This window comes from Chelon labrosus (assembly GCF_963514085.1).
Source record: "Chelon labrosus genome assembly, chromosome: 5".
NCBI classification, from domain to species: Eukaryota; Metazoa; Chordata; class Actinopteri; order Mugiliformes; family Mugilidae; genus Chelon; species Chelon labrosus.
The window spans coordinates 23,120,089-23,143,233 of NC_140341.1; the positions used below are offsets into that span (position 1 = coordinate 23,120,089).

Genomic DNA, 23,145 nt, shown 5'->3' on the forward strand with positions numbered 1-23,145 from the left:
GCCTCCAAATTCTGCATACATTTGAGATGATACTGTATTTGTTTATACATTCATTAACATTGCTTCATCATTCATCTTGAATCCTGACGTTACTAATGTGAAGCTTCAGGGTTGCAGAATTTATGAGAGGCAGTTTTGTTTTCCACCTCAGTTGCCCTCTACTTGCCATCTACAGACTTGAGATGTCACACAGTCTTTCCTCTCAGTAGGAGAGCTGTTTCCTCCGCTCTGTCTTAACGCATGTGCTCCTCCAGCAGCACTCCTGATCTCTCTCCTCTGATCTGTCATCAGATTTGGTCGACTGTGCTCTCCCCTCTTATCCTGTGTGTGTGAATGTGTGTAGCATGAGAGTGTGAGGTTTGTTATGTTTTTTTTTTCTTGCCAGCGCATGTGGGAGCTGTGTTTGTGGTGCCTCTATTCAACTACACAGTGTTATGTATAAATCCGTGACTAATACGCCTGAGGAGGCACGTGCAAAAGATTGTGTGTGTATATGAAAGAGCTTATTTTCTGTCCATGTGTGCATGTGTACTGTGCAAATCAATAAATCTATGTCTCCATGTGTGTTTATATAGCTATGAACAGCAAATATTCACCAATAAGTGGGACAGACAATATTTTTAGTTGCATAGCTGTTATACTTACAGTTAGTTACGTCATGGTAGATTGCTGTTTCCAAAATTTTAACGACACAGGTTCACCTTTAAAAACAAGGTTCTAGTGGTTGCTCGACCATGAGAGAAAGAAAATATATTAGACGAATGACACCAACTGTAGCAATCTGCTAATTGATTAGAGAGACAAGTAACATCAGTCATCAGTCTCCACGTAATGTCTGGACGTACTGGAGTCAGAATAGCTGGTAGCAGCTTTATAAACTGATATTTTTTGGTGGCTAGGGTGACCCATTCAGTGGTACAAATTAACTCCCTGTTTAAATATTACATTTCTCAGAGCACCAAAATGATCAGAGCCGCTCTCGTTGAAATCAGGCATGTTCCTGAGCATGCCCAGTGCTCCTACGTTTCACAGGAAGGACTTGATTGCTTGCTAACTGGCTGCTGCAGCGATCAAGAACAAAAACCCAGTAGCTTGCATAAGGAAAGCACTAGCACGTTAGTGGGAGGCGATTTGCAGCCATATTGAAATCTCCCTCAGAGGTGGGCCAACATTCAAAATGGCTTCCCTATATTTCAGTAAAGAGTGCTGTTATATCAGTTACACTGGTAATGTTGGTGCATTCTGTATTTACATCTGCCATCACTTCTTATTTTCACTCCTCTCCTCTCTACAGCTGCTTATAGGGTTTGAGAGTGGGACAATCGTACAGTGGGACCTGCGGGTCAAGAAGGCTGACTTCAGAATCTACTACGATGAGGTGAGCTCTCCTCACTCATGCAACAGCAAACTATTGTTATTGTCAGGTGAAACCGGTTTGTTTCTAAAATGGTCTCCTCACACATTGTCTTTGTGCTGCCCTTGCATTAAAGGTGGCATTTTTAGTTAAAGTGTTTTTTGGGGTCACAACTTTCCTAAAATTTACATTTCCCTTTAGCAACCTCTGTGCCTTGTTATAGCAGCAGGGTGCAGGGTATATACAACAAGGATTAAAATATGTGTCACAAAGGTGTTGTGAATGTGCGAGGAACAACAGCCCATGTCACCAAGGTCCTGCGGTAGAATGAGTTTCAGGTCTTCAGACGAAGGAATAACTTTTCTTAGTTTCTTATTTTTAACAAGGCGTCTTTGTCAAGTGCTGTACTTCACTGCCTGTCAACCAATTACTGCGCTTTGAAGAAGCAGTAATTGGAGGACCCGGGAATGCTCGTACCGGTCCATGCAGCCTCTGACAGCTTTCACAGTACTGTCAGCTGCAACAATACTGCAGCATCCGTTGCCATTTCACCCAGAGAGCAGGGCAGTCTTAACGCTGCTCTGCTCCCTAAGTATCTCTGTTTGTGTGTTAAGTAGCTGTAAGGTATTCATTTGACACTATTCAGTACAGTGTAAATAGATATTTTCAGTTGACAGCTGATTAACTATAATAATAAATAATGTACATGGTGATTAGAGAGATGATACAACTCTCTAGCAGTCATAATTAATGCTGCTTTCATTATTTGATATCTGGGTATCAGGTTTAAAAGCTGTGTACACACTCTACTGTGGAATATTCACATTTGTCATATATTTCTAATTTTATAATTACCTGCCCACACATATATAGTCATAAACTCAGACACAGACACTCAGACTCATACATTTTTCAAATTGTTAACCAATGTTCCTTCAAACCCAGTATGACGCCCTAGACATTATCACCTTGCGTCACTGATCCCCTGCGTCTGCTGCCGGCTCTCATCTCCTCTTCTATCTCCTGTACATGTCACATTCTGCTCACTTTCATTAACGTGGTTTTCTGTGCATCATCTTCAAGGTAGCGTGGACTCTTTGTCTCACACCTCTTCAGCTAAGTATGAAAACAACACCACTGTCTCAATGACACAAGGGTTGAAGTGCTGAATCACAGTTAGACTTATTGGTGCCACAAGAACCTTTATATGGTAAACGTATTTTTATCATTAACTCATTTGTCCACCACCTTTTATTCCTTCCAAAGAACTGCATCAAAGTCTCAACAATGCCTGGTTATGAAGGAAACTAATTATAGAGGTTTCAAGCATCGTGTCACTTTTTTAGCCCTATATGAACGTCATTAGACCACATAAAGTACAAGAAGTTAGAAATCCCTGCCGCCCTTTTAACCATGTGTGTTAAAGCATTTTAGAAGCACCAAACTCTTTCCTGAGGATAAAAAACGTGCAACTCAAGCATCCCATTTGCCAACTATTACAAGCTGTCTCACACTGGATATGCAAATGAGAAAGGGTCAGTTTAGAGCAATGCACGGCCAAATCTATTCAGGGTTATTAGATTATATATTGCTAAATCTGATGACCTCTGTAACTTTGATATGAGTAGCTGTGAATAATGTTTGGAAGTTCCTAAAGTATACGCAATAAGGATTTAAAGAACAACAATAGATATGTAGTGAATGCAGCGCAACAAAAGGGAAGCGAGCTTCGTCACTTCTTTGCAATTTGTTGTTTTTGTTTGAACATAATCCTATTTCATCTGGTGCCTCAGCTGGCATGTCACTGAGTGGCACAGCACCATAAATATAAATGGAACATTCCTGTCAAAATATCTTAGATATGTTGACATTTTATGTAACATGCTGCTTGAATCTCGCCTCTTATGGTGTCACCCTTTCAATGAACTAGCCATACTGAGCTGTCAGATAAACTTCATTCTGTATTTGTTTATAGGAGCGTACTCGATATTGCTCAATAGGTTGTGGGGAAAAATGTGCAGGCTTGTAAGTCTGTATATATAAGAATATTGTATTTTTGGTCACTGTATTTGACACGTGTATAAATTACCAACATCTTTTGAAAAAAGCAGGTTATTGTTCCATAATAGTTTGTGAACAATTATTATTTTTGTTATTTAAAACATATTTGCCATTTATAATCAGCTATCAGCTATAAGTGGCACTACCTTCAAAGGAACATTTGTGTACAATTTTCACTATACTTTGCAGGTATATTGTTCAAGCATCATGACCTATCAACAGTTCTTCTATGGATTTAATCTGTCTCAGTTACCTGTTGAGATCAGGGCTCTGTGTGGGTCATACCATCTGTTGCAGTTACTGCAGATAGTTTTTTACTAAAAGAATGGAACCCATCAGACTACGTCCTGGTGATGTTGCATGATGGACTATAATCAAAACATTGCCTAAAACATTTTCACAGTTCATTATGTATTTTATATGTCTTATTTGTAAAACGTCTACTCCCTCCTTCTCGTTGGTACAGGCCATCCATTCAGTCAGCTGGCACCATGAAGGGAAGCAATTCATGTGCAGTCACTCAGATGGCAGCCTGACACTGTGGAACCTAAGAAACACCTCCAAGCCATTCCAGGTCACCTTCCCTCACGGTGAGATGCACAGCCACAGTATACTTTGACATTACTTGATCATTGGGCAGAAATAAATATTGTAAATAGGGATGATTTTGTCAATTTACTGAGTAAAATGAATTCACGTTGTAGAGGTGCAAATGTATGTGTGTTACAGGAGATTAACAGATCGCTCTTGAAGTGAAAAGATCACACACCATTGAGAGAAGGGGCACAGTTTGCAAAATATTGTTTTTTTTATTTAGACACAAAAAAGTCACGTTTGATAACCCTCTCAGTGCTATGTGGAAAAAATCACCAATTAAACAGTTCACCTGTGTGTCTGAGTCAATTAGACTCATGATAGAATTTACTGGATATAACCACTCATCAGCTCAGTCTTGATCAACAAGTCATTTCCAGGTGTCTGCACATTTAAAACGCATGACAAAGCAGATCTGAAAATGGCGGTCATTGTGATATGTATAGTGTGTCATTTACAGATCAGGTCTGGACTGGTTTTGTGTTGTGGCAGGGTATCCTGACCTTTTTAGGTTTCTGTTTCCTCACTGCGCGCTGTGATCTCAAAACAAAATCTCTAAACATTAAGGCAGGAAGGAAGGACGTGGATGATGGAAGACAGATTGAAACTGATTTTTTTTTGTGTGCCAGATATTTGTCAGCTGTTCAGCATTTCACAGTGTCAGAGTGGCAGTAAATGGGAGGAAGAGGAGGGGAGAGCTGAAAATGTGTAGGTGAACATGAAAGTGAAGAAGAGTAAACAGTTGATGTGTCATCTCCTGGGAATTAAACTGTCTTGCTTTGTTCTAGTAGAACACAAATTAACTAAATCTGACAAGATACTGCATGCCACACCCATCACATCTGTTGTGATTTGCCAGTCTGTATAAATGGTCTCAATAGGTTTGTGTTGGTTGGTTTCTTTCACTGTCTGCGTTGATTGATGGATGTTGTTGTTACTGGATAGGCTCTAAAACCAGGCTTTGAGAGGAAGACTGCTGGCCTGCTGTCCACCTTGGTCTGACCTCGCCACCATTACCACAAAATAACCGTATTATATTGTATGTCCTGCTAACGCAGGAATTGCTTTTTATAGTGACAATAAATCAACAAAGGCGGCACAGTGGTGTGGTGGTTAGCACTGATGCCTCACAGCGATAAGGTTCTGGATTCGAATCCAGGCCCTTCTGTGTGGAGTTTGCATGTTTCTCCCTTTGTCTGCGTGGGTTCTCTCTGGGTACTTAACAGGAATAAGCGGGTGTAGAAGATGAATGAATGAATGAATGAAAATTATAGATGTACTTTGAGGGAGATAGACTTGTGTACTGACATTGTATTGACACAGCAATTAGCTGTTTCATTCAAGTTTTTCTTTTAAATCACAGAACACCACTGTCTGCTTTTAGTGAAAAGTAATGTTTTTTGATCCTCTTTCCACTGTGTTAAGAAATTCTGAATTAGTTGAATCTGTCACAGCAGTAGTAATGTTAAGTATAATGGAATAAACACACTAGCTTTATTTTAAATGATTTGAAATGTATTTCGTTAAAAGCAGAAACAGTGGAAGTCTACTTATTTTTTTTCCATTTGTTCAGAAAGTGCTGGAAGTACTATTCTTATGAGGTAAAACCCAAGGTCTCGTTGCCTTCCAGCTCAGACTTTCTTTTTGTGTCCGAGACAAAATCATTTCATTATGAGGAGCAGGAGAAAATAACTGTCTTTAATGGACTTACTCAGATAATGGTCTGCCATTTACAGAAAAGTAGGGGTAATAAAGTACTAGGTAATCAAGGAATAGTAGGAAATGGGAACAAAAAACTTTTTATTTTTCAGATGGAGTTGTTCCACACTGTATGTCATGATCAGTTTTGTAATGAGACATATTATGAAACCTACATTATGAATACAGCTGTGAAGGGAAGGGCTGTAAGTGCAGAGTAGCGCATTGGTCAGTTAAATAAAGAAGCTATAGAGGTAGTTATATGCCAAAGAATATAAATTGATTGAAACAGAAAAAAACATTAATTGAGTAGTTGTATGGTAATCAAGCAGTAGTAGTCACTAAGCGACAGCTTCCCTTTGCATTTTCTTATAATGGGCTTGCGACTTCAAATAATCACTCACACAAAAGTTAGGTACTAGCGCTAGTGTTTTTCTGATCAGATCAATTATGTGCCCAAGAAAGTGTGCTTTACTTTCAGAGACAATAAAAAATACTTGGAGATGTTTTTAGTGAGGATAGCACAGGTGTGGTGGTTAGCACTGATGCCTCACAGGTTCCGGGTTTGAATCCATGGGCCGACTGGGCCTTTCTGTGTGGAATTTGCATGTTCTCCCTGTGTCTGCGTGGGTTCTCTCCGGGTACTCCGGCTTCCTCCCACTGTCCAAAGACATGCTTTTTAGGTTAACTGGTGATTCTAGATAGATGTGCCGTAGGTGTGCATGTGAGTGTGAATGGTTGTCTGTCTCTCTGTGTTAGCCCTGCGATAGACTGGAGACCTGTCCAGAGTGTAGCCCGCCTCTCGCCCGATGACAGCTGGGATAGGCCCCAGCTCCCCCTGCGACCCTTCACTGGACAAGCGGTTACAGAAAATGAATGAATGATTGTTTTTAGTGAACTGTTATATTGTCGTAAATATTGTCCTTTCCTTCTGTTTGCTATAATTTAGGAAAAATACAGAAGGATGGGAGGAAGGAGTCATGTAAACCCATACTAAAAGTGGAGTACAAAACCTCAAGAAACAGGTGTGTGCTTTTAAAACATTTGAATTAGTCTTGCATTTCATGAATACACTTGTATGGGATGTATAATTCTTGGGCTAACAAGGGACCTGAGACTCTGAGATGAGAGCCAATAAATGATTCATTCATTTATTAATGTATTTGGCAAGCTGCTGTATGTCCTCATAGAGATGAGAATGGGCATTCATTTTTTCCCTCATGTATTTTATTTAATCAGTTATAGAATAAGAAGAGCAAATTGTAAGCCACAAACATGTCTTATAGCTGAAATGACTGACTAAGTAATTATGTTTTTCATAATTTTTTTTTTTTATGTAGCTATTTGGCTGCGACATGGTCCTACCAAGACAACCACTTTCTAAATCTCTGTTCTCCCTCCACAACAGTGAGCCTTTTGTTATCTTCTCCGGGGGTCTTTCGTATGACAAGGCAGGACGGCGGCCAACACTAACCATCATGCATGGCAAGGCCATCACTGTGCTGGAGATGGACTATCCTATTGTGGAGTTCATGGTGCTCTGCGAGACTCCTTACAACAATGGTGAGTGCATACAGAATGAATTACTCTGCGGGACATGTATTCTCTGGACTCTGCTCAGTAGTTTCTGCTCTTTTAAAGCCATGCAGAGAGATTTAGTTTTGAACGACATGGTTCACTGCAGTAATGAATCTTCATAAAGCTACCTACTCAGCAACAGCGCTCAGACAAGTTTAGTGATTAGTGGATTTGGACTTGGACTTGGAGTTCTTCAGGTGGTGACAAAACATACTCCAGATGATTGTTAATGTTCGTCTATTATTGTTGGATTTGCAAATAAGCAAGCATATCAACAGAAAAGCTGATAAAACTGAAAGGCTGATGGTCAAAAAAAATGTTCATAGAAGCAGATTTTAGATCTGAACTTTTGTTAGTGGTGCTTATAGAATTGTAATTATATCACAAAACAAAGCATCAGAAAGTCAAGTGTTAAATCACTTTGTAATGAAATGGTAGCTAAGGAGACACCCTGTGTTTCTTTCCTTAAAAGTCACCATGTCTCACATATTGAAATAAAATAACATTCTTTTTTAGTCTTCTTGTTGTTGTTGTTTTCCCTTTGTGCCATTTATCTGCAGAGTGCTGCAGATAAATTAAATGGCATCCTAAAACACTTGCAGTTTCATGTGGTGGCGGCTCGTGTAAACAAGGATAAAGTTTCATCCATTTGTCTTTGTGTCTCACAGAGGTCCAGGAGCCTTATGCAGTGGTGGTGCTTTTGGAGAAGGACTTAATCGTGGTGGATCTGACACAGAGCAAGTATGTATGAAATACTCATATAATACTTCTTCCAAAAACAGCTGCATGTGACTGAGGAGAAAAGAAGATGAAATTCATCCATAGGCCAAGTCTTGTCACATTCAGCAACAGTGTTAAAGAACCAAGCAGTGTGCCTTCAATCTATAGTTAACAGAGAGATTAAATTCAGTTGCCATGTTCATTTATCATTAACATTGTAAGGCTATAGGAAGCTCAGAATTGGTGGAGTTAAGAGAAAAAAAATATGAGGTGTGTCACTCCTGATTTTGGGACTCATGTTAGAGAGAAACTTGTCTCCTAACTGTCAGATTGATCAGCCTATCTGTCATGCTATGTAAAAGTTTTTTAGCAGCTCTTAAGAGGGAACAGTTTGGAACTTCAGTACCATTTAGGAAGATGAACTAAGATGCTTTGGGAATATGTCCCCAAATGTTCTCCTTCAGATAAAGACGTATCACTTCTCTCTCAGGATGAAAATATTAGCCCTCCAGCTAGATTTAACTTGCTATCACTGTCGGAAGGTAAGAAGGTGAAGGTGAAAGCTGCTAATGTTGTACAGGTTTGACAAATTAACACCTAGGGCTAGGGAATACATCTGAGCAGCAGCAAAACGTTTATGTAGAAATTAGGTTTCCTGGCAAATGAGGTTACTTAATCGCACTGGTTAGATTTTTTATGTCTTCTGATAACATCAAAAGTAGTTTTAACATGTCCAGATTGTCTTTGACATTAATAAGCTGCTAATTGGGTTTAAATTTTTCATTATAATTAAATCAGTTGAGGATAAATTAGGAAGGGATTTTGCACATTGGCCAACATTTTAATAATGCTTAGAGATTTGTCTTTGAATAAAAACATTTCACTGTTGATGTACAGATGACTTCCATTTCCCTTTCTGTCATTGTACCATAGATGTGTTCATTATATAATACCACATTATATGCTTTGTATCTTGCAGCTTCCCTGTCTTTGAGAACCCATACCCCATGGACGTCCATGAGTCTCCTGTTACGTGCACAGCCTATTTTGCAGATTGTCCACCAGACATTATCCCCATCCTCTACTCTATAGGAGCAAAACACAAGAAGACCGGCTACAGCCAAAAGGTAGGAAAAGAGAATTACTTTCCTTCTGATGCCTCAAGGTTACTAACATTACAACCTAAAGTGAATATTTTGTTGAATTCTGTGAATATAACTACACCCTTCCACAGTAATTGTCACTGCACTTAAAGGAAATCATGGGCTGTCATTAAGCTGTGTGTCATTTTATTTAGTACAGTTTTGTACTTAAGGAGACTGAAGTGATATAAAATATAAAAGTACGTGTTCGAATTAAATGAAACTAACAGAGCACAGCTGGACAAAAAGAAAAGAGGATCTGATTAATCGGAACTCCGTCTGTAATCATGTCAGGAGTGGCCAATCACTGGAGGAACGTGGACATTGGGCTCCCACACGTATCCAGAGATCATCATCACAGGGTAAGTCAGACATATCGACAGAAATATTTTGAAATACCTTGTATAGTCCAAACATATGGTGACAATAAGCCCAAACTGCTAGGAAAAAGATGCTCAGTGTCATCCATCACAGTTAAAGTGACATCTATATCTTCACACACTATGACACACCAGATGTGATTTAGATTTTGTATTTATAGCACTTTGAGGGTGCGATTTGAGACTGTGCCAACTTTAGCACAGAGCGGCTTGGTGCCACACTGCTTTGTAAGGGGTTGACAGAGAGGTTAACCTGTTCTGAAGTTTGCACACTGGGTGGTGTCTGCTTCTGGGTAACACTCACTAATATCAGTGGCAGTCCAGCCCTTTGAGAGCGACATGAAGATATTATAACATGGTGTGAAAAAAGTAAAATTCTTGATTCTTGCATAAGAGCATTTTTCACGGAGGCCATGAATTCAGCTTCTCTTTTCAGCTATCAGAACTGTAAGAAGTGTCCATCTGTTTATTTATATTCAAAAATTGTATTACCATAATCACTACCTTGCATTTCTGGAATTGAAGCAAACAACAAGTTAAAATAATTTACATGTCCCTTTATTTCCTTCTCTAAGTAATAGCTGTTCTTTCTTTTTGTGCAGACATGCTGACGGTTCCATTAAGTTTTGGGATGCATCTGCAAGTAAGCCCTATTCCAGACTTTTCTTCTGTTCTCGCAGCCACACTGAAGTTGAAATATTCTTATCAACTGAGGCTTTTGTTACACACCAGTACACTCGAATAAACAATATTTTTTCACGAATCCCATGATGAGTAATTTCAAATTTGCTTTTGGCTTGAAAGAAAGCCCTGTGAAGCAAATTAATAGCACTTGTGTGAAATGAGATGCTCCACAACAAATTAGGCACACTGCCTGCAGTAGTGTCACATTCATAAATGGGTTGATTACTTAGGGAGACTAACTCGCCTTAAGATCATCTCGAACTCTCCATGCCAGCTCACAGCGACTATACCTTTGCCTGCTAGTTGCCTAGCACGCTAATATTTTATTTCCGGCCACTGCAGCTTTTTGTTTTAATGAAGACATGTGTGAAGTGGAAAATAAATCAGAGGGTTATGGTGAAAACATTTTGCCATTCAGCCAGTCAAATTACTGGCCTAATGCATTTTATACAGCTATGCCGATCACATGTCTTACCAAATGGAGAAGAGACAATATTTCAGAGTATGAAAATTATTGGATATGTTGAGAGATTGTGGAGAATAGAAAGATATGAGTACCTTCAATAAAAGTGAGGACAGCTAACAGTATGTTTCATATTACAATATTTTTACCAAAAAAAAAAAAAAAACAGTCACACTGCAGATGCTGTACAAGCTGAAGACCTCCAAAGTGTTCGAGAAGCCAAAACTAGGTGAGGGCCGAGCCGCCGAGTTGGTGGAAGAAGACCCCTTTGCTGTTCAGATGGTCAGCTGGTGCCCTCAGAGCCGCATCTTCTGTGTGGTTGGCATCTCAGCTCACATCATCCTATATCGCTTCAGCAAATATGATGCCAACACTCAGATAGTGGTGAGTGAAGTGACAATTAAATTTTGTGTGACTGTGTGCTTTGTGTTATAATTCTTATTTCTGATTCATCCATATGTCTGTACCTGTGTAATCCACAGTCCCTAGAGGTACGCTTGCAGTGTGAGGCAGATGACGTTATCTCTCCATCGGAGAATGAAAACAATCCCTGCTTCTCAGAACCCGGCTCCCACTCACCCCAACTTCACCATCAACACCCAGTCAGCCCTGGCAACAGGACACCGGAGGGATCCAAAGACAGTGTCCCCTGCCTCAAGTAAGATACCCGCATAATAAGTTTAGTTCACCAGAAAACAACAAATATTTGTTTATTTGTTTAATATTGAAGATATCATGTCTTCAATGTGTATTTTCCAGCTGCATTTATCCATTATAACTTTCCAGTTATTTTTTAGAAGGAAGGAGATCTACAACACAACGGAAAGTCCTGCATATCAGAGTGACATCTTGCGTCCCTTCTTCGTTTATTGTATGTGTGCATAACACTCCAATCTTTCCTGTGTTTAAGGGTGAAGGACCGGGTGGTCCGGGTTCCTCCTGGATACCAGTCAGAGCTGGTCATCCAGCTGCTGTGGGTAGATGGAGAACCTCCACAACAGATCACCAGCCTCGATATCAACTCTGCCTATGGCCTGTACGTCTCCAGATGCTTGTTTTTCTGGTCTATCTATTAATCTTTGTTACAATTCATATGTCTAGTTTAGGGTTAGGCCTCATTTATCCCTATTCCTAGTACTGTAATCTGGGCCCAGTACAGCTATCAATGTACAAAAAGGCATTATTGGAAGTGAAGTAGATAGTCGAAATTGTGACAGAAGAATTGCTTGTTTGTTCCAAAAGGAAGCGTGAGCAGACAGTTTGACTTTGCTTAACTTAAACCTCCAGTAAACACATTGACTCTATATATGTACTGTATGTCTAGTTCTGCTCATCTGTCTGTGTTTCCATTGGGTTACATCCAAGATCATATAAGTAGAGTTTTATAGAAATGATTAGATACGTGGATATGGTTATACAGTATGTTGTTCTTGGTTGCAGGGCAATAACAATGGGCAATAGCAATTTCCCTTGTGGATGAATAAAGTTTATCTAAGTCTAAGAGGTGATCTAGAATACTTTGTAGTTAACCATGCATGGGTAAGATTTGTATTGGTTTGTCTAGCTGAAATACCCTTAGCATATAATTTGAACATTTGCCTGTCATCACATTTGAGCTTTCTTAACATATTTAACACTGGTCAACCAGCCAGAGGAAAACACCATATGTTGGTGTAACCATAGACGTAACACTGAATAATGATAGTTAGTGTGTGTTTTTCAGTAGCAGTAGCAACAAGAAGCATGAACACTTCTTGTTTTCGTCTGTCTCCTCTGTCTGTTTCTTTCTCAAGTCTGTGAAAGAAACAGACAGAGTGGTTTCTGTAATAATGTGAAAGTATGTATCGAGGACTTCGGTAATGTTCCAGTTTTTAAGAAAGTTTTAGGATGATTCAAATATTATGTTGAAGTCGAACAGACGCTGAACGACTTCCTGAGCTTCGAGGGCTTTAAGACCACTTGTGCGCCTTTGCTTTGAATAGAAGCTCAGTAGGCAGAAACCAATAACATCACAGCTCTTTTAAAAAAGGCCTCTGTGGGTCAAGGCAGCAGCATCATTTGAATCCCTCCTCTAAAGCTATTCAGAGCTTGAATGGCATTGCAGGAATAGATTTCTTTAGTTTTATTCTTTTTGCCGACTCGCCCACACATACTGAGGAAAACACGCACTCACCCATTTAGATTCACACAAAACGAAAGAAAAGATTTCTGTTTCTTTTTACCTACTTATACACTGGGATGTTGTTGTATTATTTGATGCGAACAGAATATATTTGTATCTCACTGACATCTGTTAAAGTGGTGACGCTGTACGTGTAATAGCCAAAAGAGGCATTACATTATGAAACAGTAGTACATAACATAACGTAACCTAAAAACACCACATATCCTTCCCTCCTCTCTTCCTTTTCTCATTGCTATAAACCCATTACAGACACAAGTCCCTCTCTTCTGGTCATCTTCATGTCCTAATTATCTGTACCTTGTTTATCCTAAGCTCAAAGTAAAATGTGTTGTACCGATTCTATATTGCACAAAACATTAAGAGACTAAAATTGTCTCTGCTGCAGCTTCCTCATGGAAATACCTTGTCGTGGTCAAATGTTATACAAATGAATCAATCTTTGCCCAACATTAATCATGCTAAAGCTGTTTCCACTGGGCTGGTTGTGTTCCTTTTGGTCTGTTTCAAATTGTGGGTAAAACAGGGAAATATTTAATAATGCAGTTATTCCGTTGTATGACCACTATACCACAGATGACTCATTCTTTATTCATTCGTTTCTCTGGATCTATGAATGTTGTGGTCTGCACACATTTAGTTTCTAGTTTATTGTGTAAGGTGTTTTTTTAAATGTGCACATATGGGCTTGAAATTGTTTTTTACCTAAAGTACATGACCGAAAAGCCTTGTTGAATTGGAGACAACACTGAGGATGCTGTTATCACATTCTTAACCATCTGACCATGTGACAGTAATCAAACCGAGCCAGACATCTGGGTGCATACTAACAAAGCAGTAATGGACTGGGCAGCAGTGACATTTATGTATTTGACTCACTTTTTGTTTTAATGTTTTTTCTCAGTGCTACATTGAAGAACCACTGATAGAGCCATTTGTCAAAAAATGTTTAACGTCTGTACAAAGACAAAAGAATTTCATCAAGTGTCTCTTGATCAGTAATGCCAGAGGCTCTACAGGGGTAACAGGTGGCGGCAGATCTTGAGGGAAATCTGATATTAATATTAAGAAACAGCAGCGGTAGAAATGTGAGATAAAGGCAGGCTTCTGTTGACGGTAATTGTACCAAAATGTCACAGTCAATTTGACAGCGCTTGATAGTGCTACATGCCGCACTTTTACTGCCAGTGAGAATAACCTGAAGAGGTAAACCTGTCAACAATGTTAATGTCTTTGTGTGTCTACTCTCCCGCTCACTGTGTTTGTGTGCGTCCAGCTTGGCATTTGGGAACTGTAATGGCCTAGCGGTGGTGGACTACTTGCAGAAAACCATCTTGTTGTGTATGTCAACACTGGATCTGTATGGAGCCACCGATCCATACCAGCGCCTTACCCGTTCCCCCCGCAGGAACAGACAGTCCACCTCAGGTAGCACGCACACACGCCTCTGAGGTCCTGCAATGCATACATGCATATACATTACTACTTTAATACTCACCGAGCATCTATTTGATACAGTACCGATAAAAATGCAGTCATCACAGCCAGACTGTCATCTTCTAGCCTGTCCTATCTGTCTTCTCCCTTTCTGTCTCCTCTGTATCTCTTCTTTTAAAGGTTAGGCTAATCTATCAAGCAGTCTGACATGAATAATCTCAAAAACATTTCTTCTAATGACCACTTGAGTCATGCTCCAAAAGCAAGCCAATACCCACAGACCTCCATGTTAAAAAGCCGCATAAACCAACATAGTTACAGCCTACCACAAAAAGCAGTAATAGCTGTCTTCTTCATTTATGAGGTCTGTGCAGGGGGCTTATATAAGTTTATGTAATGACATTAAGGCTAAAAGTTATGAATAATTAAGTGCTGTGCTGCTTTGAGTGACAAGTGGGTGGTGTCACAGATTGTTAGCTGCTTGCCTCAGTGTCACCCACACTTGGCCCATTTTTGGATTAGCCAGGAGTTAGATTAAATCATGCGCAGCCAAAATGGCAATAGGCAAGGGCACCAGGATGGCTTTTCCATTCTGATAAGAAACAATATTTGGCCTATGGTGATATGAAAAGGGTAGCATCTAGGTAAGCTATTGACTTAGAATATACTATGTTTTTTTCAAACGTAATCCAGCAACATCAGGTTAAATCTAGAAACATCAATATTTATATCAGCATTCTGAAGCCCTGCATTTTTTTCTCTCTCTTTCTTCTGACACATAATAACACATGCAAAACAACAGTCCTTTTTAGTATGCCTGTCACACATCTGCACTGTGATATGAAGTGCATGTTAACAGACTGTGTGTCTTTCCACACTGGCATTATTATGCATGTTGTTGTTTGATTTCTCTGTACGTTTTGTTTTTCAATCCTGCTTGAGCACAGATCTGTAGTAAAAGCCACAGAGGTCTTGTTGTACTTCCTGACCCCCGCCTCCCTTTTTCTCCGCTGCTGCTCTTGGCTGGTGATGGTCTCTGAAGCTTTTTATTTATGCTTAATGTGCTATAAATATATTCAGCCTCACCACGCAGAAATGATTATTCACATCTTCATTTGACCCTAATCTAACCTTTAAAGGTTTAGTGTTTTACATGGCTACAGTTCTTGCAGCAATTTAAATCACTTTTATGTTACATAATTCCAACAAGTGCTGCTATTTAAGCATTCAGGAACTGTGGGAAAGGGAATAGCAAGTAAGGCTTTGGAGCCGACTTCTACATATGCTGTTGCACACTAGATTTTATTGACTACTGTAAATGTGTGTCTGTGTTGGGTCTTTAAAATCACTTTGGAGACAGAAGAAAAAATAGAAACACTTTTTTCTGTACCCCAGGTGGTGGTGTTCTGATCTGAAGCACTTATGACTATTGAAGACAACTTCAAAAACACAGTGAAAAGGCCAAGCACAATACAAACTTGTCTTTTGTAAAAAAAACATTTCTTGTCCTTCCCACGACATTTTTAGCTGTTGTCACCACACATATGTATATGTGTATATGACATATGCAGCATGTATGGACAAATATAGGTATTTGTACTTGATTTTTAGTTTGAATGTGGTCCTATCCTCATAGTGTGAATTATGTGAAAAAAAAACTGCAGCATTTTACACTTAAACCAATTACCTGTAACAATGCACCAACAGATTTATTTTCATGTTGCTTTTTCAGTAATGATATGTACCTTGCCAACGCAGCGATTCTTGTGCAAATGACCAATCACATCAGCATTTCTGGGGTTTGCTGGAGTAGCGGGTGTATCTTGTCTGCCCTCCCCTGACACTAACTCAGTTGCTGCTTGCTCTCACTTTCTTTTCCACTCTAAGCGTGTATTCTTCTCTCTCCCCTCTCCTCCCTCCCCTTCCTTCCTTCCTTCCTTCCTTCCTTCCTTCCTTCCTTCCTTCCTTCCTTCCTTCCTTCCTTCCTCCCTTCCTTCCTTCCTTCCTAAAATGTCAACACCATTCTTTCTTGGTCCGTGCCTCCTCTGGTTCATAACTTAACATTATTTCTTTTTCTGTCCTTTCTATCTTTACCATTTTACCTTTGTTCCATCCCACTTCCACCTACGTTTCTCACATTTCATTTCTGCCCCGCCATCGTTTCCACCCCCACCCCTCTTCTTCCCTATTATCCTCCTCCTCCTCCCACCTTTTGGTGACTCTGTGGCTGCTGGTGTGGGCATGTGGGCCTGCCTGACAGAGTTTTGCATGCGTGGCCTGTCTAACTTTTATTCAGATTCAAAGAAAAGGATCCGTACATCCTATCAGAGTAAGTCGGGCCTTCCTGAAGGCTGGGGGACTCTGTGTTTGTGCAGTAGGGATGGGGGAATGGGTCAGTGTTTTGGGGGAACATATGAGGACATCAGGTTTAGCAGAGATGATTGCTAACGTGGCTAAAAGCAAAGGGACAAAACAAAGACATGATTTGAATAAAAATGGATTGTGTCAACCTGATATCACCTGCATTTTGCCATATGCAGAACTTCTGTTGTTCCAGTCATGTCCAGCACTATGTCCTTTGCAGAAAGAGAGCCTTTGCGTTTAAGTAAGGGCAGTTATAAATATTATGTGTTCCACGTGATGTATATTTTAGCTAAAGTATAGTTAGTGGGGTGAATAGCCTTGTTCATGTGCACAACTTTAACGTGTGCTTTTAGCTGATGGCTACAAAGGAATTCTTTATTTTATTCTACAATAAAGGTTTAATCAGAGTGTCTTTCAAAGCCTTTAGTCATTTGTAAAGCTGGTGTAAATTATTGAAAGAAAATTAGCATTAAGAAGGCTTGCTGGAACCTTGATTGAACAGAAATAATTAAATTAATCAAAGTTTTTTGAACTGTGACGACTCAGTGAGGCTAATTATAAGTCCGTAATGAACGCAGCTTAAGCACCCCACATTTGTAGTTAGACTAAAAGGAACGAAAATTAGAAATTTCTGGAGGGAGATGGTATGACTAGTTTTGCCTGTGCTTGGTGCATGTGATCTGATAAGATCTTGACTGGATTTGTGTTCGTTCTGTTTTGTATTTTGATTGTGTATTCAATGTTATTATGAGATTTGCACTACATACTTTAGATGCCTAATTATAGCCATGCAGACATTTTAATGTGATCTGGTTAGATCCAAAACAAAGTTGCATATTTTTAACAGATTGTAGTGCAGGTCACATTCAGATTCAGCCACTCTGCTCCTGCAAGACGAAAATAATCATTTACTGGGGAAAGGCAAAAAGCAAATGTCAGACATTAGTAAAGACATACAGTTAGATCTTTACAAATATTACATAAATGCTGCTAGCTGACTTATCAGATGTGATAACCCAGCGATTGTTTATTAGATCTTTCTTGGGGTATTGCGTGGCTGACATCAACCAAGATGACTTCTGTTGAGTGTGTATAACTGAAATAGTTCAAATAATCTGACAAAGTCTGTGTATGCTACTTCTTCGTCTTCCTCTCGGATGCTATTGGTCGCTGCAGGCCTTACTGAACTCACCGACAACCAGCAATCCATTGACATGGAGAGAAGCAAGTCGCCCACTTCAGGTAACCTCTTCACACACACTTTCACACACATGTACCATCCACTACCAAATCCTCGTCCCCTGTATGCAGATGTCACTGTAAAACTGCGGGGATGTTGCTGTCTTTGAACTTGAATTACAGCCTGTGGTCAACTCACCATCACCACAGCATCTTCACACAATGAGAATGTAGCCTGTTTTAGGCAACTCAGCATTCTCATGTTTGATGCTTTATACTGACGCCTTAAATTGAAAATATTTAAAAGAACTGAAAACCCCTTCAGTGGAAACTTATTGGATGTATTTGCAGTGATTTATTGTTCATTGTGTATTGGGTGGATTTTGTTAGTTTCCAGCTTCCAATGTTGTGTAATGATGTTTTCACCAAGGTAAGGAAGAGAAAATTCCAGCATGCACTCTTTCACATTTTACCTTAAACTAATGTTGATACATTAGTATCAGTAGCTGTAACTTGCTAGTCTTGTGGCAGTGACATGTGCCAACTTACAAACTCTAAATTTAAATGTATTTTTGTTAGAGTTGTTTAAATATTTCTTTTAATTACGCACAATACATTATTTATAAAAAAGAACTCCTCCTGCACTCCTGTCGAATAGATATGTACTAGCATCTTAGTGTATAGCAGTGCTTGATTTGCATTAAATGTGACAGTATGTATAATGAAATGGACATACCTCTTGTGAGGTTTCTGATGTGATGAAGGCCTTTAATGATTGAAGTTAAGGTTATATTCATGATCTGTCACTTGCATGAAGTTCCAGGATCACTCTTTGTAAACAAACAGATGTGATGGTGGGTTCAGTGCTCGCATAGACAGTGGCTGCTGATGAAGCTAATGTACAGGAACACAATGACGAGAGTTGGTTTATGGTATGTTGAGGTTTGTGTGGTTGAATGAGAGAAGAGAACATTTATTAGCAGGTGCTTCTGTTTCTGTGGTGGGCACACACTTTATGCCAGCAAGTTCAAAACTTAAAGGTCAAATGCAGAGACGTGTGTAAATCTGTGGTTGAGACTCTGACAAGTAGGTGTGCCGTGTCCTCCAAAATCTGTCTGCTTTATAATGTTTGGTAGCTGTGCAATTGTAAACCAAACAGATATAATATCATGTGTCATGTTGGATAGATTCCCTCTTATCTAGCAGATAATAGACAGACAATTAGATAGTTTACTAATACTAAAACCTCTGCAATGGTTAGTGACGTCATGTTAATCAGTCCAGGTATTTTTTTCTTTTCTTTTATGAAAACACCCATCAATCTGGTGTTCTTTCTTTATAAAAGCTTTGAGGAGTTATATAAATACTTGTCAATATCAGTGCCAGTGCACCCCTGGAAAAACTTCCCTTCTAATGTTTGCTTTGATGGCCTGTTTGTGTTTTTCAGATGGTACCAAGGAACAGAAAAATCTTACAGTCTTTTTAAATTGCCAGATACAGCACTCTGTTAAACCTTCCAACAAACAGAGGGTAATTTGAGACTCTTTGCAGTTTAGTGTTACCAATTCTGCAGAAAGTGATCCTAAAGCAGAGGATGCCTGAAGTCTCAGAATATTTTCTCCTTCAACTTAGCAGGGGTACGGTGAAACATTGTTTTCCACACAAACAAGGATGGACCACAGTGCAATTGTATAACATTAGATATTATTGGCTAGTGAAAAATGAATTTGCATTTGTGTGTTTTGGGGTCATTAGGACGCTTTATATTATCTTCAGATCAACCTCTGCTGCCCAACTGGCAACACACAAGAGGTTTAGCTCTGATCCAACAGACGATGAGCTCACTTAGCTCTGTGTTGCTTTGTCAGCTTGTATCCACATGGGCCTCATGGGTTCAAGCCTTTAAATGACTTGTGGTCCCTCACCTGAGACAATCTGCCACGGGAAAGCCTACCAGGAGCTGGTTGCCTTCACATAGAGTCACAGTGACACAGAAATGCTTTTGTGCTAATAACCTGCCAATTCTTGAAGGGAGGGGTGTGTGAGCTCTTCCTTGGGGACATTAAAGCAGGTGAAGTGTAGAGGAGAGGAGGTTTATATTGAGTCATTTCTGATCTGATGCCTGCCAGACATGTTCAAGCATGTCCAAGTCAGTGGTGAACCCTGGGGCAGAGCTAGAAATACACTGAAGGGATTATTTGTATCCATTGTGACCTGGGAATGCCTCTGGTTTGCCCAGGAAGACCAGGAATGAAGGATGTTTGGGTGGCTTTTGTTAGCCTGCTGCTAGACGGATAGATGAAAATGAACATACTAAGACAATTGCATTATCTTTGTTTAGTGAATCTGTGATGAAGACGAATGTAAAAATATACATAAGAAGAATAAAAATCAATAGCTGGGAAAATTTCTCAATATTTCAAGTGATGTTTTTTTTTTTTTTTTTTGGCAAATGTAACACTAAAGTAAGCAGCTTTTAGCTCGGTAGCATATACCAGTGTACTGCAGCCGCAGGTGGGTGAATCTATGACGCAACAATGACTCAGAGATTACAACAGGTTCTAAGAGGTTTGGTTTTTTAAATCTGTGATGGAGAATGTTGCTACTAACCTAGTGAGCAAATTGTAGGTTTTCAGCTTTGAGGCTAAACACGTTTTCAAGCCAAATGAATAGAAAATTGCACTGCATGGAAAATTCTATTTCATTTCCTCCCTTTTTGGGATCTCTTGTACACATGAAAAGATGGCACAAGTTGTAGTCACTGTCAAGTGAATCTCTTATAGAGAGTTTTTACAGGCAGTGGTTGAGGACTTTACAAAAGTCTGTCTGATTCGACTGGCTGTTTCAAGAAACTTTCCCCTGTTTTAAATTCTTGTTAAAGTGTCTGCTTTATGTTTGAGCAGCATTAAGATGCAGTATGAGTACCTGTTTAGCATGAATTCAGTTTTCTGATGGATAAAAGATTCAGCAACCTCCCTTCATGTTGCCCCCCATTTGTCTTGTCCAGGACACATGATAAATGCTTTTTTTTTTTATCCTGTCTGAGCTCACGTGTCCTTGCCTTTGAACTTCTTAAGGAGAGCAGAACAATAACAAACCAGGACAAGATGTTCTTTGTCGTGGCAGGGATTCTTTCAGTATTGTGATGTGGACTGGGTCATGGTCATTCTGTCCCATTACAGGCCTGTCATTTGTTAATTACAGAGATGGAAGAAAGGAAGAATTATGGAGAGATGGAAAAAAAAAAAGCACACGGACAGATACGGCATGACACAGTGTGATCAAGTGTCTGATTCACTTTAACATTTACGCAGAGAAGGGGAGGAGAAGCAGCAGTTATATTGAGCAGAGCACAATTTCAGCACTACAAGATGGAAATGTTAACAATAGCTAATGGCAGAGTGACCTAACTTTAAAGGTCAGTTGATTCTTTTTTCTTTGTAAATCTTTTGTATGCTTAAAAACTCTTCCATATTAATGCAAGATTAATGTAAAATATATAAAAACTGGTTATGCAGGCAGACAAATGAGGAACACAGCTGTGCTCTGCTTGACAGTTCATGGTTTGTTTCCTCCTGCTGAATATCAACTTCTACCATTCTCTATGGCCATTAGAGGCTGTCTGACTGTGCCTGACATACCAGGTGTGCTGTGTCTGTTCAGGGCCATATACAGACTGTGGACAGCTTATTAAGGAAGCCAGCCATCGTCCTGACTCACCGTGTGTGTCAATAACTGCAAGCATCTCTTTCACTTCTTCACACATCTTTCCCTCTCTATTTCCTGACCTTTTTCCTGTCTTTCTTTTGTCATTAGGCCCAGTAATTGGCCCTTCTCCTGCCTGAAAGCTGTCTCCCTCTACATCCTTCCTGTTGTGTCTGTTTTTTGTTTTTTTTAAATATCCCGAGGTCTGTTGTTTTGGTTTAGGGTTATGTGTTACGGTTTCTCTGGGAGCTTTATGCCACCTGTAGCTGCAGCAGAGCTTACATGACCAGGGCCTTCGAAAGCTGGACTAACAAGATGAGACGCTAGTGATTGGTGCCTGACCCGGTAGGTATATTTAGCTCTTAAAGGGTGAGGTGAGGTGAGGTGAGGTGAGGTGAGGCAATAGCTGAAACTTCCATGCAACTCAAGGTTTGAGAAAACTGAAATAACCATAAAATTTTTCAAACCCAGCTGGTACACTCTAATACTATCTATTTGTCACTCTAATTAGCCAGTATAGGTATTGGTTATTAATAGATTACAGGAAGTAGAAATGCAAAAAATTCTCAAATGTGCTACAGAAGAAGGTTGAAAATCTATAATAACAGAGATAACGTTAGCAACCGTGCTGATGGTACACATTGGGTCTTTCACCAGTTTTCAGTTTTTATGTATGGTCATGTCATTTGCTGTACCCACACTTTTTGTATGAAAGTTCTATATGTTTTTGAAGAATCACAAGAGTTTCAATGCTATGTCTAAAAGTCCATCTTTTTCTATAGGATTAGCCTCCTGTAACAAAGGGTCACAATGTGTTTATATTATATTACTGGTGAGTCACCACTCACCACTAAATTTCAGCAGAGTCACCACTGGTGACTCTGCTGAAATATCACGAAATACAAGTGTGATGTGCAGTTAAAACGGATAATGTGGCACACTTAATTAAAAACTGTTAGTTGTAAGTGATTAAGAATGAGTAACAATATTTCCATTATCAAAACTGGGAATACACAGTTGAAGCTTTTTGTAAGGAAAGTGTTGGTTACTTCAACTACATTTTGTCCATGTCCACCAGATTTTACATTTATCCAATACAGTATCAACATGTGCTTGCAACTGAACTGCATCAACAAAGCACTGCATGAGCAGTTCTCCCCGATAACATCCCCACAGGGCCTTTAGTGATGTATTGTGCCTTTATAAACAGTATTATGTGACTGTTGAAGTAGTCACAAACCCCAAGAAGAGTCTTTTTTCACGTTGGAATATATATGAAATGTGTTTATATGAGTAGTGCTAGGGTTGAGGCTACAAGAATAAACATTTTCATACCTTTTACTTACATTGTTAAGCGACCTTGGGTACTATGAAAGGCGCTATATAAGTCCAAGCTATTATTATTATTATTATTATGTATGTCCTCATAGGTTTAGAGTTGCTAAAGTGTGGGTAGCAGCTACACTTTAAGATGTGTGTACACTGGCCATGTCAAGCTGACAGCCTGTGGCTGTTCTGTTAGTGTTCCCACTGGTTCCAATCAGTCATGTTTCTGCAGTCGGTAGCTTTTTCGCCACAGTCTTGGCGTCGGCGTATCAAACCTG

General features: G+C 39.6%; 1 protein-coding gene across 1 annotated transcript in view; it reads left to right on the forward strand.

The window, feature by feature from the left end:
• The window catches only part of stxbp5l (syntaxin binding protein 5L), a 130,212-nt gene that overhangs the window by 86,674 nt on the left and 20,393 nt on the right, over positions 1 to 23,145 (forward strand). The window contains exons 7-20 of the mRNA XM_084544728.1: positions 1,295 to 1,378; positions 3,882 to 4,005; positions 6,657 to 6,732; positions 7,116 to 7,270; positions 7,954 to 8,026; positions 8,985 to 9,132; positions 9,442 to 9,509; positions 10,130 to 10,170; positions 10,844 to 11,058; positions 11,157 to 11,332; positions 11,585 to 11,710; positions 14,133 to 14,284; positions 16,554 to 16,622; positions 17,834 to 17,899. Coding sequence (XP_084400854.1) covers positions 1,295 to 1,378; positions 3,882 to 4,005; positions 6,657 to 6,732; positions 7,116 to 7,270; positions 7,954 to 8,026; positions 8,985 to 9,132; positions 9,442 to 9,509; positions 10,130 to 10,170; positions 10,844 to 11,058; positions 11,157 to 11,332; positions 11,585 to 11,710; positions 14,133 to 14,284; positions 16,554 to 16,622; positions 17,834 to 17,899 — 1,573 coding nt within the window. The remainder of the gene's footprint in view (positions 1 to 1,294; positions 1,379 to 3,881; positions 4,006 to 6,656; positions 6,733 to 7,115; positions 7,271 to 7,953; positions 8,027 to 8,984; positions 9,133 to 9,441; positions 9,510 to 10,129; positions 10,171 to 10,843; positions 11,059 to 11,156; positions 11,333 to 11,584; positions 11,711 to 14,132; positions 14,285 to 16,553; positions 16,623 to 17,833; positions 17,900 to 23,145) is intronic.